The sequence below is a fragment of the Loxodonta africana genome, chromosome 1 (assembly GCF_030014295.1).
Source record: "Loxodonta africana isolate mLoxAfr1 chromosome 1, mLoxAfr1.hap2, whole genome shotgun sequence".
Lineage (NCBI taxonomy): Eukaryota > Metazoa > Chordata > Mammalia > Proboscidea > Elephantidae > Loxodonta > Loxodonta africana.
The window spans coordinates 216,731,722-216,753,336 of NC_087342.1; the positions used below are offsets into that span (position 1 = coordinate 216,731,722).

Sequence of the window (21,615 nt, forward strand, 5' to 3'; positions counted from 1 at the left end):
TCAGATTTCACATTGCACCTGACCTTTGAGAAATGACCCTGTGTTGAGTTTTGGCGTGGTATCAAAAAAAGAATATCCACAATTATCCATCTGAAAAGACTATTAAAATGTTCCTTTTTCCAGTGACATGCATGAGGCTGGATTTTCTTGATAACCTTCAACTAAGAAAACATATTGCAACAGATTGATTGTAGAAACAGATGTGAGAATCCAGTCTTCTTCCATGAAGCCAGACATTAGAGAGGCATGCAAAAATGTAAAGCAGTGCCACTCTTATTATTAATTTTTTTCAGAAAATATATTCTTTCTTAAAATATATTTTATGTTAGTATGTAATATATTTACTGGTATTCTTTTTAAATGAATTGAATACATTTTTAACATTTCTCAATTGTAATTTTGAATGTGGTAAATACTGATAGTTATAATCCATATAAACAAAAGCTCAGTATTTTTTAACAATGCAGGTGGGACAAAATGGCTTGAGAACTGCTTGTACGGTCATTGCAGTGTTTTCCAGGAGGAGTTTTCTGAGCTTCCAGGGGGTCCAAAAAGGTTTTCCATGGTGAGAATGCTGGCTGTGTCATTACATCTCTTTATGTTGTTGTGATGTGTGTTGAGTTGCTTCCGACGTACAGCAATCCCATGGACAGAGTAGAACTGCCCCGTAGGACTTCCTAGGCTGAAATCTTTGTGGGAGCATATCACTAGACCTTTTCACCCTCGGAGCAGCTGGTGAATTCGAACCATGGACCTTTTGGTTAGCAGCCAAATGCTTAACCATTGTGCCACCTTATTTAAATATTTTTGTCTTTAAAATGAAAACCTCATGGAGCTCAGTATGTGTACATAACACATTAAACTCTCATGTTCTTCAGCAACCTATGTCAAAACAGAAGAATACTGGCAGTTATATTGCGTTTAAAAAAATTATTTTGTTGTTGTTGAGAATATACACAGCAGAACATATACCAATTCAACAATTCTACGTGTATAATTCAGTGACGTTGATTACATCTTTTAAGTTGTGCAGCCGTTTTAACCCTTCTCTTCTGAACTGAATTATATTACATTTTAATTCATTGGAACTGTATTCACATCTGTGTATTGTTACTTGCAGTGAAATTAATGGAAATAGCCACTGAAACCCCTCTTGTCATTTAAAACAAATCACAAAAATTCACATAGGTAAACAAACCAGTGGGCATTTTAAGCAAAAGAAAAAGAATTGTTACAAATACTGGTTATTTTCTGTTTCTGATGCCGTAACAAATAATTAAATCTCAGTCTACATCATTATATACATGTATTACACATAAACACAGTATATAGTTTTTAACTTGTTTTATAAATAATGTTTTTTCTCACATAATTTAAAATAGTTTTCATCACTTTTTGAATAAGTCAGAATTTTTCTTATGTATTATGAATGACATTAAATATATCTAAATAAATATTATGCACAACATTTAATATTCTGAATAAAAAGTAACTTTTACCTCAAATCACATTTGCTTGAACTACCAGAAATAATGAAGTGATTAAAAATACTCTTAAGAGCGTTTGAGAAATTATGCGTTTCTGTGAAAAGGTTCCCAGTTAAAAGTGATTGAGAAGTACAGAAGTAATTTTCCAAGATTGGGCTTTGCTACACTTTCTAAGCCTCAGATTCCTTATCTATCAAATCAGGTCCATGATACCCATCACCAGTGACATCACTAAGGTTGATGTCACCCAGTGAGATAACTCATGGTGTCACCTCTCCCCCCCATGGACCTCCTCCCATACCAGACCACACAAAATCCTTAGTAATGTTTTTTGTGGTAATGTTACTCGTAAACCGTAATTCCGGTCATCACTGAGTATAATGGCAATAGTTATGGTATCAACAATTACCCAACAACTAGCAAAATTAAAATTACACCTTTGAATTATAAAATCATAGATACTGCCTAAATGTATTTACATTTACGTAGTTCCATGTGGTTAAAGTGAAGATTCGGTAAGAAAACAATAGAATTCAAAGTAAAAATGTTTAAGAACTACATAAAAATTATGTTCACTGTAACATTAAACTTTCCAATACATGAGACACATTAATGTATCTCATTAATCTCTGCTGCTTTCGTTAATAAAAATACCATCAGCAACTAAAACAACAGTTTTGCGCATGCAGACAAAACCATGTGATTCAAAACATCGGTGTAATTGGGTAATAATGACAGCTTTGATTGGAGCCCATTAGAAGGTTCAAAAAGTAAATTAGCATAGAGTTTTAGCCTTGCAGGTATATTGATACGTGTAAGCTGGGCTTACAAAAAATGTTTTTATTGTTATAATTAACTACAGGGATTTTTTTTTCTGAAAAATAAACTTCTGCCAAAACACTGTACAGAAATTTTATAGTCATTTGGTGTCACCTCCTTGGACAGTGTTGTCATCGCAAATTTGCGAGTTAGAGCCACCGCCACAAACAGCCAATTCTTGACACAGGTGAGGTGAGTAGCAAGAGCTTATTATATATCAATATATGGGAGACAGAGGGGAATGATCTCCTCCAAAGCCTGTCTCCCTGAACTGGAGATTGGCTGAAGGCTTTATAGGGCAAAATCATGGGTTTCAGGAACTTGTGGAAATGTCATTCTCTCCCAGAGTGATTTCAGTGGTCATGGTCCTAAGGTATTATCTCATCCACTCAGGGGGTGACTGGCACCATCTTGGTCATAAGACTTTCTGACGCATTTAGATCGTATCATTTGTTTTCCATGGTCTGAAAAGGACATTAGTCATCGGTAAAAATTTCACAAGGAAAAAGGAACCGAGCAGTCAAGAATAAGTTCAGAAGAGAGACAAATGGCGTAGGTCCTGTTCATGTCATGGCAGAGCGGCCTGTTCCAGTGTCACCTCGTGTGGTCTGTACCCCCTGTGCTCCCCTAGTGTCACTACTGCCCATCACAGTGGCTTGTGGTGAGAAGTAAAGGAGGTTATGGATATATATAAATTCTTAGCACAATAGCTGGCTCAGGTGAAGCTCATTCAGTAACTGTTGCGTGTGGTCAAGTTGATTCCAACTCATAGCGAACCTGTAGGACAGAGTAGAACTGCCCCATAGGGTTACAAGGCTGTAATCTTTATGGAGGCAGATTGCCAAGTCTTTTCTCATGCAGTAAATGTTAGTAGTTGTTTTTTTTACTGTTTCTGGAGCAGGCAAGTAATAATAATCATAGTATGTTCTATAAATATACTATAAATGGCAATTCTGTTGGCGATAATGACCATATAAATCAGCAGATCAATGTTGTTAACAGAGATTTCAAAGACCATTAATACATAATCATGGATGATTTTACTGTGAGTAGATGGTTGAGAGAGAGTGAAAAAAAATGAGAACTCTTAAGTAAGCTGCCCACAGCTCTAGTTAAAGATGGATCTCAATAGAACTCAGAATTGTTTCATCAAAAAAAACCAACAAATGCATTTTAAAGAGCTATGTTATTTTATTTATTTATTTTTTTTTATGTTAGAAGATAAAATGCTGACGTTTAGCACACTCTAATGTTTCTGGTATCTCTGTTCTGTGTTTGTGTTGTGTATTTATAACCTTATCTCTTGGCCACATTTTGGGTGGTATTTGGAGACCCTGAAGCTCAAGGTAGAGATGAACTCTGAAAGTCTGTAGACTAAAATTCCATGCAGTTCCAGCCAGCTGAACCTGCCCACCTGCAGCAGTCAAAATGAGTTCCTGCCGCTGGTCTTGTGGTTCCTGTTTCACACTTTCCCCTTCTCCTTAAAGCTCTTCCCTTTCCCTTGTCATTCCCCATTCTGCAGATAGCTGCGGCTCCCTCACTACTGAAAAGTTGAAGTCTGTTGAGTTCCCTCCTTCCCTCTCTCCTTCACTCAGAATGTGGTGGCATCTTTGCTCATCTGCTCTGTCCCTCTCTTTTTGATGAGGAAATCCTCTTCTCCTCTAAGACTAATCCCTCCCCTGGGCCTCTACTTCTCGCCAAGTAATAATTATAGTTCATAATTATCCCTTTGTTTTCTTGCATTTACGTAATCTCTTTCCATGGAATCCTTCCACCCAGCCTATAAATATGTCCAAGCTCCCTCTTTGTTGTAAAAACACTGTTCCCTCATGCTCCTCTGTTGCCTCCTTCACTGTGCTAACAGACTTCTTAAAAGAGTGGTGTTGACCTAGCATGGGCTTCATGTCATGACCAGCTGTTAATTATCATAAGATTAAAAAAAAAAAAAAAAAGATTACTGAAGGAAAAATACAAAGTTCTCAACAGTTAAATTCCTGTTAGTTTCTCCCTGATAGGTAAGGCATGTTGTTGTGTGCTGTCAAGTTGATTCTAACTCACAGCAACCCTATAGGGCAGAGTAGAACTGCCCCAGAGGGTTTCAGGGCTGTAATCTTTATGGAAGGGGCCCTGGTGGTGCAGTGGTTAAGCACTTGGCTACTAATAGGTTGACAGTTTGTACCCACCAGCTGCTCCGTGAGAGAAAGATGTGGCGGTCTGCTTCTGTAAAGAATTATAACTTTCGAAACTCTGTGGGGCAGCTTTACTCTGTCCTGTAGGGTCTCTGGAAACCCTGGTGGCATAGTGGTTAAGTGCTGCAGCTGCTGACCAAAAGGTTGGCAGTTCCAATCCACCAGGCACTCCTTGGAAACTCTATGAGGCAGTTCATCTCTGTCCTATAGGGTCAGTATGAGACTGAATCAACTCCATGGCAACAGGTTTGGTTTTTTTTTTTTTTTTAATAGGGTTTCTATGAGTCAGAATCCACTTGTCAGCTGTGGCTTTGGTTTTGCGGAATCTTTACAGGAGCAGACTGCCAGGTCTTTTCTCTCTGCTGACCTTTGGGTTAGCAGCTGAGGGCCTAACCATTGCACTGCCAGGGCTCCTTACAGATGAGGCATAGACTCTAGGAAATGAGGAAGTCCTGGACCTCTGAAAACATCAGTCTCTTTGAGCACCCAGTAAGATTCCCAGACCACAAGCCTGTGAGTTGTTCTCACTTGTGTAGGACTTCAGCATACTCAGGGTACCCTGTGATGAGTATAGCCAAGTGTTTTGAAGAAAACAGAAATTTACATAGCTGTTCGGTTAGGAAAATTATAAAATTGGATAATGCCCTGAGGATAGCATAAACAGAGATGCTTTTGTTTTTTGGCCTCTGGATTTGTTACTGAGAGTTTTCTGAATATTAAGTGGGTAGGAAAATTTCTAGCCTTTCCAGTATATTTCCATTTGCTGAAGCTGCAGATAAGTCCTTAGTAAAGGTTAGAACCCATATGGATTGAGGCAAGATGGTGAGAAACAGCGTAGTTTATTATAATTCATTTAATTTGTGCCAAGAACCAGAACAGTAAATCAACACTTAGCAAGGATACATGGATGAGGACAGATAGGATATTAAAAAGTAAATACCCCAGATAGCATTTGATTATTTATTTCTAAAATAAAAAAGAAAAAGAAAAGCACATAGATTATTCTGGAACAGGTCAACCATTTTCCTAGTATATGGAACGCCTAGGAAATCTACCATTAAAGTATCTGGTGCGGTAACCCCAAGAGTAGACCCCTCCATGCCTTTCAAGGAAATGAAAGGTGACCATTAAGATACATATGGCTTAGATAACATATACAGGAGCCTTGGTGGTACAATGATTAAGTGCTCACCTGTTAACCGAAAGGTTGGCAGTGTGAACCCACCCAGAAGCTCCGTGGGAGAAAGACTTGGCAATCTGCTTCCATTAAGATAACAGCCTAGAAAACCCAATATGGGACAGTTCTATTCTGTCACATGGGGTTGCTGTGAGTCAAAATCGAGTCTACAGCACCTAACAACAACAGGTAACATACACTGATAGTATTTTTCTCTATTGGATAGGCACAGTAAAGTATACCCCCTCTGACTTTCTAGACTGAAATTTCCCAACAGGAACTTGGTTCTTGTAATTAAGAAATTTTAAGTAAAAATTTTAACGCGGAGGATCCGGTCATTCAACAAATAGTAGTGAATGACAATGTATGCATAATGTTCCTATAGGAGATATAACCCGTTGTCGTCGAGTCGATTCTGACTCATAGCGACCCTAAAGGACAGAGTAGAACTGCCCCGTAGGGTTTCCAAGGAGTGCCTGGTGGATTCAAACTACAGACCTTTTGGTTAGCAGCTGTAGCACTTAACCACTACACCACCAGGGGTTCCGTATAGGAGATATAAGGAAGTGTAAAATGAGTTTTCTGCTCTTGGAGAAGTTTACAGTTAAAATGAGGCAGAATTTAAGCTCCCATTTCCCCCTCAGCAAATTCCCAACATTCCTTGGTCCTATAAAGATAGCCCTTGTGCCATATTTAATGTTGGAAAACTTAGCATGAGTAAGTCAGGAGGTAAAAAAGTTTTAGGTCTTGCCACCAGTAACCCAAAGGTTGAGCTTCGTGCTGCTTGTGCTGTTCAGGAGGAGAGAAAGAAAATTGATACAGTCATCCTTCATTATTTTTCTAGGAGACAGTTGCTTGCCCAAATTGTATGGAAATTGTGGGGAGTATTGATATAACCAAACCCGTTGCTGTCGAGTTGATTCCGACTCATAGCGACCCTATAAAATGGAGTTGAATTGCCCCAGAGAGTTTTCAAGGAGCTCCTGGTGGATTCCAGCTAACCTTTTGGTTAACAGCCGTAGCCCTTAACCACTACACCTCTAAGGTTTTCATTGATATATACATATAAAACCAAACCTGTAGCCATAGAGTCGATTCTGACTCATAGTGACCCTATAATTTATTTTTTTTTTCAGGCAAGGAAACTTGTTAGGTCTCTTGGTTTTATGTCTGCAGTTATCCTTAGCATAATATCATAACAGAGGAATAACTTCTGAATGATTCAGCATGCATATAACTTTGATCACCTTTAGTTAATGGGAGAAACTTACAAGAGTAAAAGACTTGAAGTCAGTTAAAAATCAGATCAATCCACGAGCAACAACAGATAAAAATATATGAATTAGACTTCACCAAAATAAAACTTTTGTGTCTCAAAGAACATTGTCAAGAAAATGAAAAGACAGCTTACAGAATAGGAGGAAATATTTGGAAATCATGTATTTGATAAGGGTTTAATATCCAGAATATATAAAGAACTCTTAGAATTCAACAACAGAAAGACAGATAACCTGATCAAAAAATGGGCAGAGTACTTGAATAGACATTTCTCCAAAGAAGATACACAAAAGGTCAATGAGCAAATGAAAACATGCTCAGCATCATGGGCCATTAGGGAAATGCAAATCAAAACCACAATGAGATACCACTTTACTCTAAATAGGATGGCTATTATATATGTATAAACAAAAACAAAAATAAAAACCAGACAGTAATGAGTGTTGGTAAGAATACAGAGAAATTGGAACCCTTATGGCTTGCTGGTGAGAATGTAAAGTGGTGCAGCCACTGAGGAAAACGGTTTTGTGGTGCCTCAAAAAGCTAACCATAAAATTACCACGTAATCCCTAGGAGCAATTCCACTCCTAGATATGTACCTAACAGAGTTAAAAGTGGGGCCTCAAACTGATGCTTGTATACGAGTGTTCACTGTAACATTATTCACAGTAGCCAAAAAGTGTAAACAACCCAAGTATCCATCAAAAGGTGAACTGGATAAACAGAATGTGGTATATATGCACAATGGAGTATTATTCAGCCATGAAAAAGAATGAAGTTCTAACACATGCCACAACATAGATGAACCTTGAACCTAACTGAAATAAGCCAGACACAAAAGGACAAATATTGTATGATTCCCTTATAGAAATATCTAGAATAGAGAAATACATAGAGTGGTTACTGTAGGCTGGGAGTGGAGGCAGCAGGAGAGAATAGGGAGTGATTGTGCGTACAGAATTTCTCCGTTTTGGGTGATGAGAATGTTTTGGAAACAAATAGTGGTGGTGTTTGCACAACATTGTGTGATAGATGTTACTGTATTGTACACTTGAAGGTGGTCAAAGTGGAAAATTTTATGGTGTGTAGAGTTTAGCACAATAAAAGATAACTTAAAAATAATCAGAACAATCAACGAAGAAAAAAGTTAATCTCATAGATCTTCATTTTTATCCACAGGTTAATAGTTTATTTATTAAAGGACGTTTCCTACCCCCTTCAATTTCCCGATTAGAACTGTAACATAGATTAGGTGAATAGCCAAATCTCTGTGAGACGATCCCCGCAAGTGAAACGGAGAAAATCACCATCCCAGCCCAAGAATTAGGTTTGTGTGGCCTTGATTTAAGCACTCTGATTGAGAATGGTCTCAAAGGCAGGTAGGAGGAAAATCAAACCCAGTGGGGGAGCAACGTTTTAACAACTTCCTGTCCTAGAAATGGCGGTGTAGTAGTCTGACATAGTACGAACGAAACTGCTGGCTTTTTTTTTTTTTTTTTAAATACAAACTCTGTCTTTGAAAACAGCCAAACTTCAAAAGCATTAAGAACTAAAAATATAACTTTGTGTATTGTTCCAGAGTCTGGGTTTCGTGAATTTTGAGAAAGGGCCAGATTATTTGAGGCAATTATTTTCATGAGTTTTATTTTTTTTTTTTTAGTACTATGTCTGAGGAAGAAGACTGTAAACACATATGAACAGATTTTTATTTTATTTTATTTTATTTTGGTGGAGTGAAGAAAGAACGTTTTTCATTGTAGAGTATGATAGATAATTTAGGGGGAAATGAAATATGAAAAATGTGTGGTGGGGGAGCAGCTGGCTGAAATGACAGTAGTTGGCTGTGAATATTTGCCTAGAAGGGTTCTTTTCAGCAGTTGTCCCTGCAAAAGCCTGTCAGAATTTTAAAAATATGCTCATTTCTATTCCACTTGGAGAGTGGGATCTATCAAGGCCAGGATCAGGGATGTCCCTTTATGTGTCTGCCACCAGAGCATGAGGGAGCATTCCAAACAGGGAAATTACTAATGTTTCCTATGATCATGAAGCAACATGTGCTCAGCTAATTACTGTTCTCTGTGACTGCTCTCCCATCTTGAAACTCTCCATGACCCAACTGCGGAAATCCTGTTTGTCTGCCTCCCACCCTCTCTCCCCCAAAGAATGAAAAACAGAAAATTGCAAGGCTTGGCTTGTTTAATGAATATGATTTGTTTCTGTTGAACCAAAGACACAAGAGGTTTCGGAGGCTGTTAGCATGACGCTAGCTTTGTGAAATGACCTCATGGTGCACATCTTTAGACAGGTTTAATATGGAGGGGATATGATGGCTAGGGAATAACCTGTCCAAAGACATTTTCTTTATTTTTATATCTTTCTACAGTGACCTTTGAAAGTTGGCGAGGCAGTCTTCCTGACTTCAGGCAGAACTGTATCTAACATGGTACAGAGACATCTGAGGATCTTTTGTTTTAATAAGAAGGTCCTCGAGAAGCGGCAGCCTCCCTTTTTGACTCTTTCCTTTTCCTGTCTGCTGTCTTCCTCCAGCCTTAAATCAGTAACCAGTTGCTGTCAGTTTGATTCCGACTCACGGAGACCCCGAATAGGACTGTGCTTTATAGGCTTTTTGATGGCTGGTTTTTCGGAAGTAGATCACAGGTCTTTCTCCTGAGGTGCCTCTGGGTGGATTCGAACCTGCAACCTTTCAGCTAACAGCCAAGTGCATTAAATGTTTGCACCACCCAGGGACTCCAGTCTTACTGACCCCTAGTGCTGTATCTGAAGTCTCTTTCTGCTTTTTCCTGACCCCAGTAAATGATAATCTTGCACTATATAGTAAACGTAATTTTTGATGTAATGCCTTTTCATTATTTACTTATTACATCATTAGAAATCAAATGGAGCCCCAGTGATACAGTGATTAAGTGTTCAGCTGCTAACCAAAAGGTCAGCAGTGCGAATCCTACACCTGCTCCTCGGAAACCCTATGGGGCAGTTCTACTCTGTCCTTTGGGTCTCTGTGATTCGAAATCGATTCAGTGACAGTGGGTAACGGTAGAAATGAGATGGTTTCTCCTTCTTCATATTAAAATGACTTTTCCCCTTTACAGAATTTTTCTTCACTCTCCCCACCACTACAGAAACAACCTTGGTTTGTCAAGATAGATGGAATATTACTTTTTCACAATTCAAAACAGAAGATGATTTTGATAGCAGCATTGGCTTGGATGTGGGTTTATTTTGGTGACTATTTGGGTATATTAATAGTAGTAAGATGTGATTACTTAGTATTACAGGGAAAAAAAAAAGCATCAGGCCTGAAAACAGCCTTGATCCTCTGGAGAAAGAAACTTCCTGAGTATGGATAGTAATACTTTCTGTTCATTTAGTTGTGATTGCCTGATGATGATACCCAAGCTAATTAATAATGACACATTAGTTAACATATTGTCATCAGCAGGTGGCTATCGAGCAGGGGGTGAAAATGGCTCGTGCTAAAACAAATTGTTGTACCCCAGAGAAACACACAGCATTTTAAAAAGTCTTTTAATTATGTTAATGATGTCTGCACTATGATTTTTTTTAACTTATATTAGGAGGCTCCACTGAGAGATAAAACAGGGGGTGGAGGTTAGAGAGAGAGACTTGAAAAACAAAGCAAAACAAAATGGATTTCACCTTTTCCAAATCTTTCCTAATTTAAAAAAAAAAAAAAAAGTTGAATCCACATAGCACATTTTACCCGTCATATCCGAAATCCTGAGAAACTGTCAGGTACCCTCCTTCTTCCTTTGCGCTCTTTTTTTCCTCCTCTTCTTTGTTCCTTCTGGATCTGTCAGGGGAGCCCCAGCACAAGGCAGGTGTGACGGATGGGCAGTAAATTGTGACCTGCCGCTGTCTTCCAGTTCTGGAGGAGTCACTGTGATAACGAATGGGTTAAAACTGTCAACACCCATCAGAGCTTGGAGATAATTAGTGCAATATAAACCCAAGAACATTCCCATTGCTGACCATGCAACTAATAAACTCTGCTAGGTTTCTGCTTTTTTAAGAAATTCTTATTAAGCTCTTTCCATTTCATGTACAGCTATGCTTTTTTAAATGTTTATGTGAAAAGGTAACTATTTATGCATGCAAAGAATTATGACCAAAGATGATTGTGAGTCTTTATTATTTTGGAAGATGCATTTTGAGTTGGTACTTGCAGATACAAGTTGAATAGATATGTACCCTGTGAGCGTGAGATTGATAGCCTTTAGAATGTCTTCCACTGTGTTGACTTTTGCTTTGTTACTGTGTTTGCTAAAATATACTATTGAGATATGATTTAGAAGTGCAAACTGTTATGAAAAAAAAAAATGAGGCTTACCTTTATTTAATATGTTCTTTCAATTTCCTTTTCTTACAAGAAATATAAAAGTAAAGCAGTCCTTTTTAAACATAGGCTAGAGAAGAATGAAACACAGTTTTCATTTATTAGCCTGAAAGGGAAAATTAATAGATGAAAAGCAGAGACTCTAAAAGCTTTGCTCTAAAGTCCACGTGATAACCAGACAAGAACAAGTATGACTGAAAAGGAGGAGCAGGAATCCATGATGGTCTAGGGGAAGAATGGTTAAAGGAGAACTTAAATAACCCAGATATGTTCAAATCCACAGGTCCCAATGGCTGGCATCCTAGAGTTCTTAATGAATTGGCCGAAGTCATCACAGAACTGCTAGATATCATTTTTGAAAACTCGTGGAGAACTGATGAGATGCCTGAAGACTGGAAAAGGGCATATTTAGAGCCATCTTTCAAAAAGGGAAATGGATGATGACCCTGGAAATACTCATCAGCTTAACTTTTTGCTTGGAAAAATTCTGGAATAATCAACTTAGTAAACTGGGTAACTAACTGGTAATAGCTAGAAGTAAGGCAGTGAATTAACACACTTAAAGAAAGAACTGAGTTCATTTTTAAAAGACACACTATTGTGAGATGTCGTCCTGTACATATTTTGGGGTTTCACCTTCTAAGCTATGAATTCCTGATGAAAATAGATAAGGTTGGCTACGAGGTTCAGGTAGTAGCTGATTTTAAGTATAGTATAAGACAACAGTAGGTTTCGGGCACTAACTAGCCATTACAGTATATCGTTTCTAAATTAGCTTTTAACTTGAGACCAGTAGCTTTAATTTTGTATTTTATGATACTCCCCCCCCCCCATAGGATCATGTTTTCGTAAGTGGAAGTATTTTGTGTAATTCTATGTAGAATAGTTTGGCGAGGGAATTCTTATTTTAAGGTGCTTTATATAGTTATTTTATAGTAGGTACAATAATATAGCTGACAAATTAAGGAACGTAACCAAGGGAAGGAAGTTTTTTGTAACTTAGCTTTTTTTTTTTCATTGAGTCTGGCTGAGTTTAGTGGTAGGGCAGGAATATCTTGCTCTGACATACAAGGAGCAAGAAAGAGGAAGACTTTATAACTCATTTTCCTCGCTCTTTGAAGACTGCCATGGCCTCACATCCAGTAAGTTCCAGGGAGTTCCAGTGCCTCCCTCACGAGGTTTCTGATTTCAGACTAGTTGGGGGGAGTTAAGCTGGCTGTGAACATTACAAGCCCTTTATAACTGCAGCCAAACAGGAGAGTAAATTAAGGTGGGGGTGGCCACTAAGACAAATTCAGAGTTTTGGTTTAATTCTTATTGTTCTCGCCTTCGGATATTAGCAGTTTTATTTTCTGTTTAGAAAATGCAACCAGGTTGATGGAACCAAAAACCTGGTTGAGAGGAGGCTGTGGAACACGTGTAAATACTCAATAAGCTCCCAGACTGGCGGCTTTAGAAGTCTGTAAGAGATACAAGTTTACCTCAGCATTGTGATCAACAAGAGTAAACAAAAACCTGCTGCTGTAGAGTCAATTTCAACTTATAGGGACCCTATAGGACAGAGTAGAACTGCCCCGTAGAATTTCCAAGGAGCTGCTGGTGGATTCAAACTACCAACCTTTTGGTTAGCAGCCGAACTCTTAACCATTGCACTACCAGATCTCTTCAACAAGAGTAGGGTCTCTAAAAGGAAAATAATTTTATATTAATTTCTTCCTAGTCCTTGTTGGTCCCTAGGAATGGTTAACCAGCTAAGGAATCCGTTAGATCTCCAAAGGTGATCTCAACACAATGCTACTTTTAAGAAATCTAAGGATTTAAATAGTTACGCCTAGAGATTAATTTAGGCAATAAGGAAACTCAGTCTTATTCTTAATTAAAAATATGAAGAAATTAAGTTCTAAGAACACGCATAGGTTGTTCTTTAAACATAGCTTATTGTTTCATAAAGACTGTATTCCAATCAACCTTTCATCATTTTTTTTTTTTTCCAAGTGAACTAGAGTGTTTAAAATGTCCAGGCTAGATTTTTTAAGGGGTGGGATGTGTGTATAGATCAGAGATATAATTTATTGTGATAATAAATGGCTTCCTGTTTGAGACCTCACTTCCAGGTGCAGCATCTATGGCGGATCTATTTCACAGATGTACATTTGTGTGCATTTGTTGAACTGTTACCCGAGAGGCCTCGATTTCTGAAAAATAGTATTTTCACTGTGGGCATTGTGATGCAATCTGCTGCAACCCCCGGAAGGGCTCTTTGGTTATTTAAAGTTTTATTTTCTATTTGAGTCATGTCTAAATTTAATTATCTTGTCAAATTTAAACCTTCTGTTTGTTGCTGAGATTGGAATTTGAAACTAACTGATGCTCTACCTAACTTAAGAGTCATTGTCTTAAAGGGTAAAACCGCTTATGGACTTTGAAGACTTTTTAGTTAAAGGTAGAGGAAAAAAAAAAAAAAAAAAGAGGAAGGAAACTTTAAAATAAGCAAAGTAGTACTAAAGGAAGCTCATTAATTTCTTTGTATTAAATTAAGATGAGGCAAGAGTTGGAATATAGGAGAATGGAATCATTCTTACCATGAATTGTATCTGGATGTAATTATTCTTAAGAAGAGTCATTTTTCTACTTTTTTTTTTTTTTTTTAATCTAAGCACTAATGACACCCTTCATTTTTGAATGTAAAGGAAATAGCATTTGAGAGACAGATACATTATCAACACCGGAGGATTATCTTGACTTACATTTCCTAGAACATCAAGAGAGTCTAAGTAGACATTCACTTCAAAATGTTGAGGAATTCTAATTATTGCAACATCTTCTTCAATTCATCTTAAAAGAAAATTTGAGGGGGAGCTGAAGAATGATTTTACTCACATGAAATATTTCTTGGCATAAGGAAAGCATAATTTTATGCCCTCTTTCTTCATCAGAGGGGAGAGTTGAACCAAAAATCTTGGGAAAGATTGAATTTACAGTAATACAGGATAGCTATACTCCAGGAGCTTCTGACTCCAGGGAAATTTACAGCAGCTTGACGCTGTGAACAACAATAAGCAATGAGCTTTTACTCTGGAGTTAGTCACATCTTAGTTCACCTTCTGAAGTTATGCTGATATTTTTTCCTGTGGTGAACCCGCCAAGAACTTTAGCCGTAATGTAGCATGGGGAATGATCTTGAAGAGGTATTAAACTCATTAAAGCTTTTTATCCTTGTCTGTAGAATGGGAAAAATAAATACCTCTCATAGCTTCTCTTGGAGTTCTTAAAGGCGTCCCTGGGCGGACAAACGGTTAAGAGCTGAGCTACTAACCGAAAGGTTGGAGTCTTGAACCCACCCAGAGGCACCTCAGAATAAGACCTGGTGACCAGTTTCTGAAAGGTCACATCCATGAGAACTCCATGGAGCACAGTTCTGTTCTGAAACACGTGGGAATCAACTTGACTACGGGTTCTTAAGAGGCTTAAATGAGTTTCACAACATAATGCACACCCAGTGCTTGGCCCAGGGTAGGTACACGTAGTAGGTGCTGACTTCCTCTCTCTCTCCCCTTCTTTCCTCTCAGTCAGTTTCCTTACTTCCTTTTATGGAGGAAGAGATGACCTTAAAACTGACTAGAAATCTGAAGCTTACATTGACACACCCTTAAAAAAAAAAAAAACCTGTTGCTGTCGAGTTGATTCTGACTCATAGCAACCCAATAGGACAGGGTAGAACTGCCCCATAGAGTTTCCAAGGCGCACCTGGTAGATTCAGAATGCTGAAGTTTTGGTTAGGAGCTGTAGCACTTAACCACTACGCCACGCCACCGGGGCTTCCTCACACACCTTTATCACTACCTTGAAGCCTTTGAGTAATGGCCCTTTGTTTTCTTTAGGAGAGATTTACAAAGGTGACAGTGTCTGCTCATAGTAGGTGTTCAGTAAATTATCTATTGATTGAATGAACAGAATGTGATACTAAAAAAAAAAAGACCAATGAGGAAATTTCTAAGGTCAGCTTTTCAAAAAGTCCAGGAAATAGGCACATAAACAGATATGAAGGTACTTCTTTACCTTTCCTCTTCTTATAAAAGCTTCAGATTTATCGATTTGTTGTGCAAATTAGCAAATGGCATATTGCATTTCCCTCTGACTTTATGACTGTGATTTGCACATCAGGAGTGCAAATGGGAACTCTGCCCCCATAGCTTCTTCTGGGGTGGATCCAGCTGAGGTACGAAGCAGATGACGGTGGATTGGTGAACTCTTTTCTCTGTGAAGAAAAACCAGATGTGCCAGTGACTGGGAAACACCTGCGTGAAATCTGAGATAAACATGCCTAGATTTTTTTCTGTTATTGAAGAATAAGAAGAGACATTAAAGAAATAAAATTCTTTGGCAAAACATTTGAGTTATATATGTTTTTAATTGTAGTATTTAGTTAAGTACTAAAACATCATGCTCAGGAAGGTGGAAAGCTTCTAGATTTTTAAGTGGCTAAGGGATAAAGAATAGATGGTTCTATCCAGGGACAGATAGAAGCCGTGAGGCAGAGCCTAACTCTAAACTACCATTTCTCAGCTTATTCCGAGCCTAAGTGTCCAGGGAATTCTTTGAAGAGATCAGCTGACAACTTGTGCTTAGAATAAAGTCATACAGGCACACTCATAAATGTTTTGTTAAATAGGACGAGAATAGTTGTACAGAGCAAAGCAAATCAGCTATGCTCTCTTTTAGAATTTTCTTAATTCTTACTAGCACTTTCAATAGTCATCAGTTAGATATTCCTACATCAGATATTTTATACTGTCAGATTCTCTGATTTAAAAAACCCTATTCGGCTTTGTATTATTACCAATCAAATCCATTAACTTTTCTAATCCATGTTCATCTTTCCATAAAAGTCAAAAAAAAAGAATGGTAGTTCAGACAAATGGACATTAAAAAAATTACTAAAATAGATAATTTCCTGTTGAATTTTCAAAATTCCTGGAAAGGAAGTTTTATTTTTTATTGTTGCTGTTAAAAGGTACCTTTTTAACAAGAGGTTCACAGGAAAACAAGAGGTTCAATTCCACATTAAGAGCTGGGTGGTATTTTTTTTTTGACAATTTGGCGAGAATGCCTTCCACTGGGACAAAAGGAAGAAAGTCAACATTTAAACATTATTTAAGATGGGAAATATCTTTTATAGATGTATTCTGTATCATACCCCTTTTTAGGTGAATTTTCCCTTATTCCAAAAATAGAATGCTGTGCTGACTATCTTGGGGGCAAAGTGGTGTATTGATTGGGGCAAATAATAGAAATTCTGTTGTTCATTGCAGTTGTTGCCCTGTTCCCTAAGTTTGCTAATAGTCTGAGATCCTGTCTGGGCTTCTGAAGCCATTGTTCATTGAAGAGTTCTATCTGTACAGAAGTGTGTATATGGGCCTGAAAAATCAACATGTGTGCATCTAAATTTTGTAAACTTAATGACAATTGACCCTTTTGTTCCTCTCGGTTATTTATTTTTTTTAAAGGGAATATATGAGAAAGCACCATGAAAAGCCTAATTGTAGCAGCCTCATGAGCCATGTCATAGATGCTTGTGCAGCCCTGTGATTTGCAAATATATGTCAGCTCTTCAGTCAAATGTTGTGGCTTTCACAGCGGTTCTGCCTTGCCCTCTTTTTTAATCTTTCACATTTTGATGAATGTGGTAGAGAACGTGTGTTGTTTAAATTGAAGTCATATAAATATGTTTATGGTGCCGTAGCATTATGGTTAGCGTGGGAAATCAGAGTTTTAACTGGAAAGAAAGGAAAAATCACATACCGCCACATGGCATGCAGAATTCAAATAAATCTATCAATATGTACTTGAATGCTTTTGTATGGTTGTTATATATGAATATGTTGTGATTTTTCTATCTCTTTCCCTCATCACACCTCTCCCTGAAATAGTACCCCTAACAGTGATAGACGTCTTGGTGGCGCAATGGTTGACAACTTGGCTGCTAACTGAAAGATTGGCTGTTCAGACCCACCCAGCAGCTCCACAGGAGAAAGACTTGGCAATCTGCTTCCATAAAGATTACAGCCTAGAAAATTCAGTGGGGCTGTTCTATTCTGTCACACGGGATCTCTGTGTGACAAATCGACTTGATGGCACCCAACAGTAACAGGGGTGATAGGATGTCGTCTGTGCTGGCAACAGGGGCTCTACATAAGGGAGGTCATGTGTTTGGAGTTTCTCCACAGGTGATTCTGATTGGCCTCCCCAGGCCTGGAATCTCCATCCTAACATTGTTGCGATTCAACCAAAGATAAGCAGTACCTCAGAGGTGATCAGGCCCAGAGTCCTAGATTGAAATCCTAAGTCACCACTTTCTGGCAGCAGGGCTGCGGGCAACTGGAATAATTATCGTAATTGTTTCGCACAGCAACTGGCATGTAATAAGCAGCCCAAAACATTGATTCAAAGAATTTTTGTAACAGTGTTTTGGGTTGTATATAAACGGTATCATGTGTTTTGATGATGGCGAGTGGCTACTTTTATTCCCATTGAATACAAGAGGAAAGGAAAGTAGATTTAAAGTAGGGAAGATGTAGGGTAAATATTAGAAATGTTAAATATGTCGGATTTTACAAATGAAAGGGGCTTTAAAAATGATCTAGTCTGATTCAGAAATTGTGTAGTTAAACACTAAGCTGCCGAGAGTTTGTGGCAAACCCTTGACGACACACAGGGTTGGTGGCAGACAGTTGAGGCTTTCCCAGATCCTCTAGTCCCGACATTTTGTCTGGTGTCAGAGCCTAGAAAGTGTACCTAAAGAGATCCGTGGCACCATCAAAAATATTCATTTTCTAGAATAGCCTTAGTTACAACTGAGATCCATGGTTTTCAAGGCGTTGCCTCAGAAGACTTTTGTTCATAAGTTCAAACTCCAAGCAACCCTTTACTCCCAGGGTTCCACAGGGACCAACAATGTAGTTTGAACATCTAAGCTTTCAGCTCCACAATCTGTGCTTCAAGTCCTCCTTGTTCTAACAAGCATATTAGAAAAAGCCAGTGCTGTTGTTGGGCAGCACCAATGTGTATTTTTAAAAATGCATGTATGCAGTGAAGCTCCCAAATAAGAAGTGCTTGGTAAAGCATAGGATGGCTTATGTCATTAATGAAATCACTTTACATAAAGCAGGCTTTTAAAGTCTGTCGTCTGAATCGGTATAATAAATGCCTTCTAGTCTCATTCGTGGCCATATGCTGCCCCACTGAGAGTTTTTTAATTTAAAAGAGGAATCTTGAACAATTTGTAAATGAGAAACTTACTTTTTTCCCCTCCTAGAGAGTGACCCTGAGGACAGAGTACATTCATGTAATTATGGACACTTTTTTGGCCAACCTTCTCTACTTTAAAATACATCCACGTACCAATCACAGAATGTCTGCGGAATCTTGTCTGTTTTCTTGGTGGAATAATGAGCACTGATCGTAGACTGTGTATACTCAGTGTGGATTCTTTTATATCCGTTTAGCTCAGTCAATTTAACTTCAGCCTCCTTTGGGGAAGAAATCAGTCTATACAACAGCATTTACAAAAATAGCCATTTAGGGTGAAAAGTATACTTTTAATTTATATTATTATTGTTATTTTAAATCCTTGGCTATACATCAGAAGCCCTGAATCCAGTCTTGGTTTTCATGGTGAGTAGCTGTCTGAAGGCACTTCCTTTTACACCTTCTCTCTCCCATCTGGAAAAGTGTTCTGTCAACAGTATTGCCCTAACATGCCCCATGGAAGTTTTGAGAGACAGATAGTATCTGTGAATAACCTCATGGTCTTTGGAAGAAAGTCACTGAATGACAAAGTCTAGTTTTTAACTCTGACCTCCATGAGGCCCTGTGCACTCCGGTCCTGCCCTCTCCCGGTGTTATTGCCCACTTATCCCTTAATGCCTGGTGGGCTTCCTGGCATGTTGTAAGTGCTCGGAAATATTGTTGAATGAACGGAATACTAAGTGACCTTTCTCAAATGCCTAAGAAGACTGAAGTTACATGAGTTGGCTCTACCAGGATATTCCCTGTTTTCAGGGAACTTGGAGGAACAGCAAGGCCTTTGTGTTGGAAGGATGGCATGCCCTTCACCCCCAGACCCAGGAAACCAAGTTTCTCTTGATCAGAATTTCACCTTGGGGTGTGGTTTTGTTGTTCTTCAGGCCTAATGACTTTCTTGTTTTCTTTTGTATAATACCATAAGTGCTAATAATTTATAAAGTAAAATTTTATTTACTCTTTTAGGTTTTCTTTTGCAGAAATATATTAAACTTTGTAATTTGTTAACCCCTCCCCCACCCCCACCCCCCCAAAAAAAACCATTGCCATCAATTCCAGATCATAGCAGCCCTATAACACAGAGTAGAATGGCCCAAGGAGCAGCTGGTGGATCCAAACTGCCAATATTTTGGCTGGCAGCCACCAGGACTCCGTAATTTGTTAAGGCACATGGAAGTACCAAAACGACACACTGTTCGAATTAGGATTTGCTTTTCATCATATTTTCTTTAATCTGAAATGTGAGAGTAAAAAATACCATTTAATTCCTTCAATTAAAGCTAATCAAACTATGGTTCAGGTACTTATAAATGTTAGCCTATGGTGTGCTGCTAGACAAAATACAAAGGAATTGTGATAACCTGTTCTACACAAATGTTTACTTCCCTCTTAGATTGCATTTTGGATACACCCCCGCTAGATCCAAAAAAAAACAAACCCAGTGCTGTTGGGTCGATTCCGACTCATAGCGACCCTATAGGACAGAGTAGAACTGCCCCATAGAGTTTCCAAGGAGCTCCTGGTGGATTCAAACTGCCGACCCTTTGGTTAGCAGCCGTAGCACTTAACCGCTACGCCACCAGGGTTTCCCTTGTTGTTAATAGAAAGGCAAAAAAGAGTGGGGTTGTTAAGAGCAGCCGGGGGTTGTTAAGAGCAGCCAGGGGTTGTTGAGACGTGAGTTGGAATCTCACAAAGCTGCTGAGAATGGCTTGATCTCAGAGGAACCTCACAACTGTGCAGGGACCAGAAGCATTGTCTTTCTTTTGTTCTCTGATCTGTGTCGATCACCTGGAAGGACAACAAAAACATTAAAGCTTTGGAGTCCCAGAAACCTGGATGTGATCCCAGCTCCTCCACCCACCTTTGTGACCACAGGCAAATTACTAAATCCTTTCCCATTTGTTTCCTCATCTGGAAAGTGAGGTTAATAACACTCCCTCAGAGATTCTTGTGGAAATTAAACAAAATAATGGGTAAGATAACAGGTAGCTCTAGAGAGAGCCTTGTGTTTGTTAGGAACATGAGTCCTTAGCCTATAAATATCAGTTAGGCAGCATTGGAAGGAAGAAAGTGGGGAGGTGGGGCCATAGAAGAGAGATCTGTGACTCATGCACTAAAATTATTTTCAAGGCATGTTAGGAGAAAGCTTAAATCCTTGACTACAGAACAACAACGTTAAGATATAGTTTTTAACACTTAAAAAAAAGAAGGAAAAAAAAAAAACCAAACCCGTTGCCATAGAGTCGATGCCAACTCATGACAGCCCTATAGAACTGCCCCGTAGAGTTTCCAAGGCTGTAATCTTTACGGAAGCAGACTGCTACATCTTTCTCCCTCTGAGTGGCAGGTAGATTGGAACCACTGACTTTTGGGTTGGCAGCTGAGCACTTAACCACTGTGCCACCAGGGCTCCTTACATGTATTATCCCATTGAATTCTCACAACAACCCTGTGAGGTAGGTGATACCATTATCCCCATTCTAAAGATGAGTAGACAAACACAGGTTTTGGTAACTTACCCAAGTTGGCAAAGCTGAGATTTGAATCTGTGACTTACCTGGGTTCTTTTAAAGAATATTTTATGGACCCAAATTTAATAAGGGACCAAACATAAAGACCATAAATCAAGAAGTAGGAGAGGTTGATGGGAGATACTCCGTATTTCATTAAGTCTAAAATGGTGTGGATGGAAAGACCACCAGTAAGTACCACCAAGAAAGAAGGATTCAGCCAGTGTAACTGTTAACACAATACTGCTTTTCAGCTAAGATGCTTGTTTTCAACTTACTGAGCTTTATTGTTTCCAACTCATTTTAGACTTATTTATACACAGATATTTATCATTTAAGGAGCACTGATGGTACAAATGGTTAAGTGCTCGGCTGCCAACTGAAAGGTGGGTGGTTCAGACCCACCCAGCAGCTTCATGGGAGAAAGACCTGGCAATCTGCTTCCATAAAGATTATAACCAGGAAAACCCTATGGGGC

At 38.6% G+C, this 21,615-nt stretch overlaps 1 protein-coding gene across 1 annotated transcript in view; it reads left to right on the forward strand.

The window, feature by feature from the left end:
• SAMD5 (sterile alpha motif domain containing 5) overlaps nt 1-13,804 on the forward strand; it is a 66,193-nt gene extending 52,389 nt beyond the window's left edge. Inside the window, exon 2 of the mRNA XM_010588272.3 lies at nt 11,609-13,804. Within this exon, the coding sequence (XP_010586574.1) occupies nt 11,609-11,671 (63 nt within the window). The 3' untranslated portion in view covers nt 11,672-13,804. The remainder of the gene's footprint in view (nt 1-11,608) is intronic.
• The last annotated feature ends 7,811 nt before the right edge of the window (nt 13,805-21,615 follow it).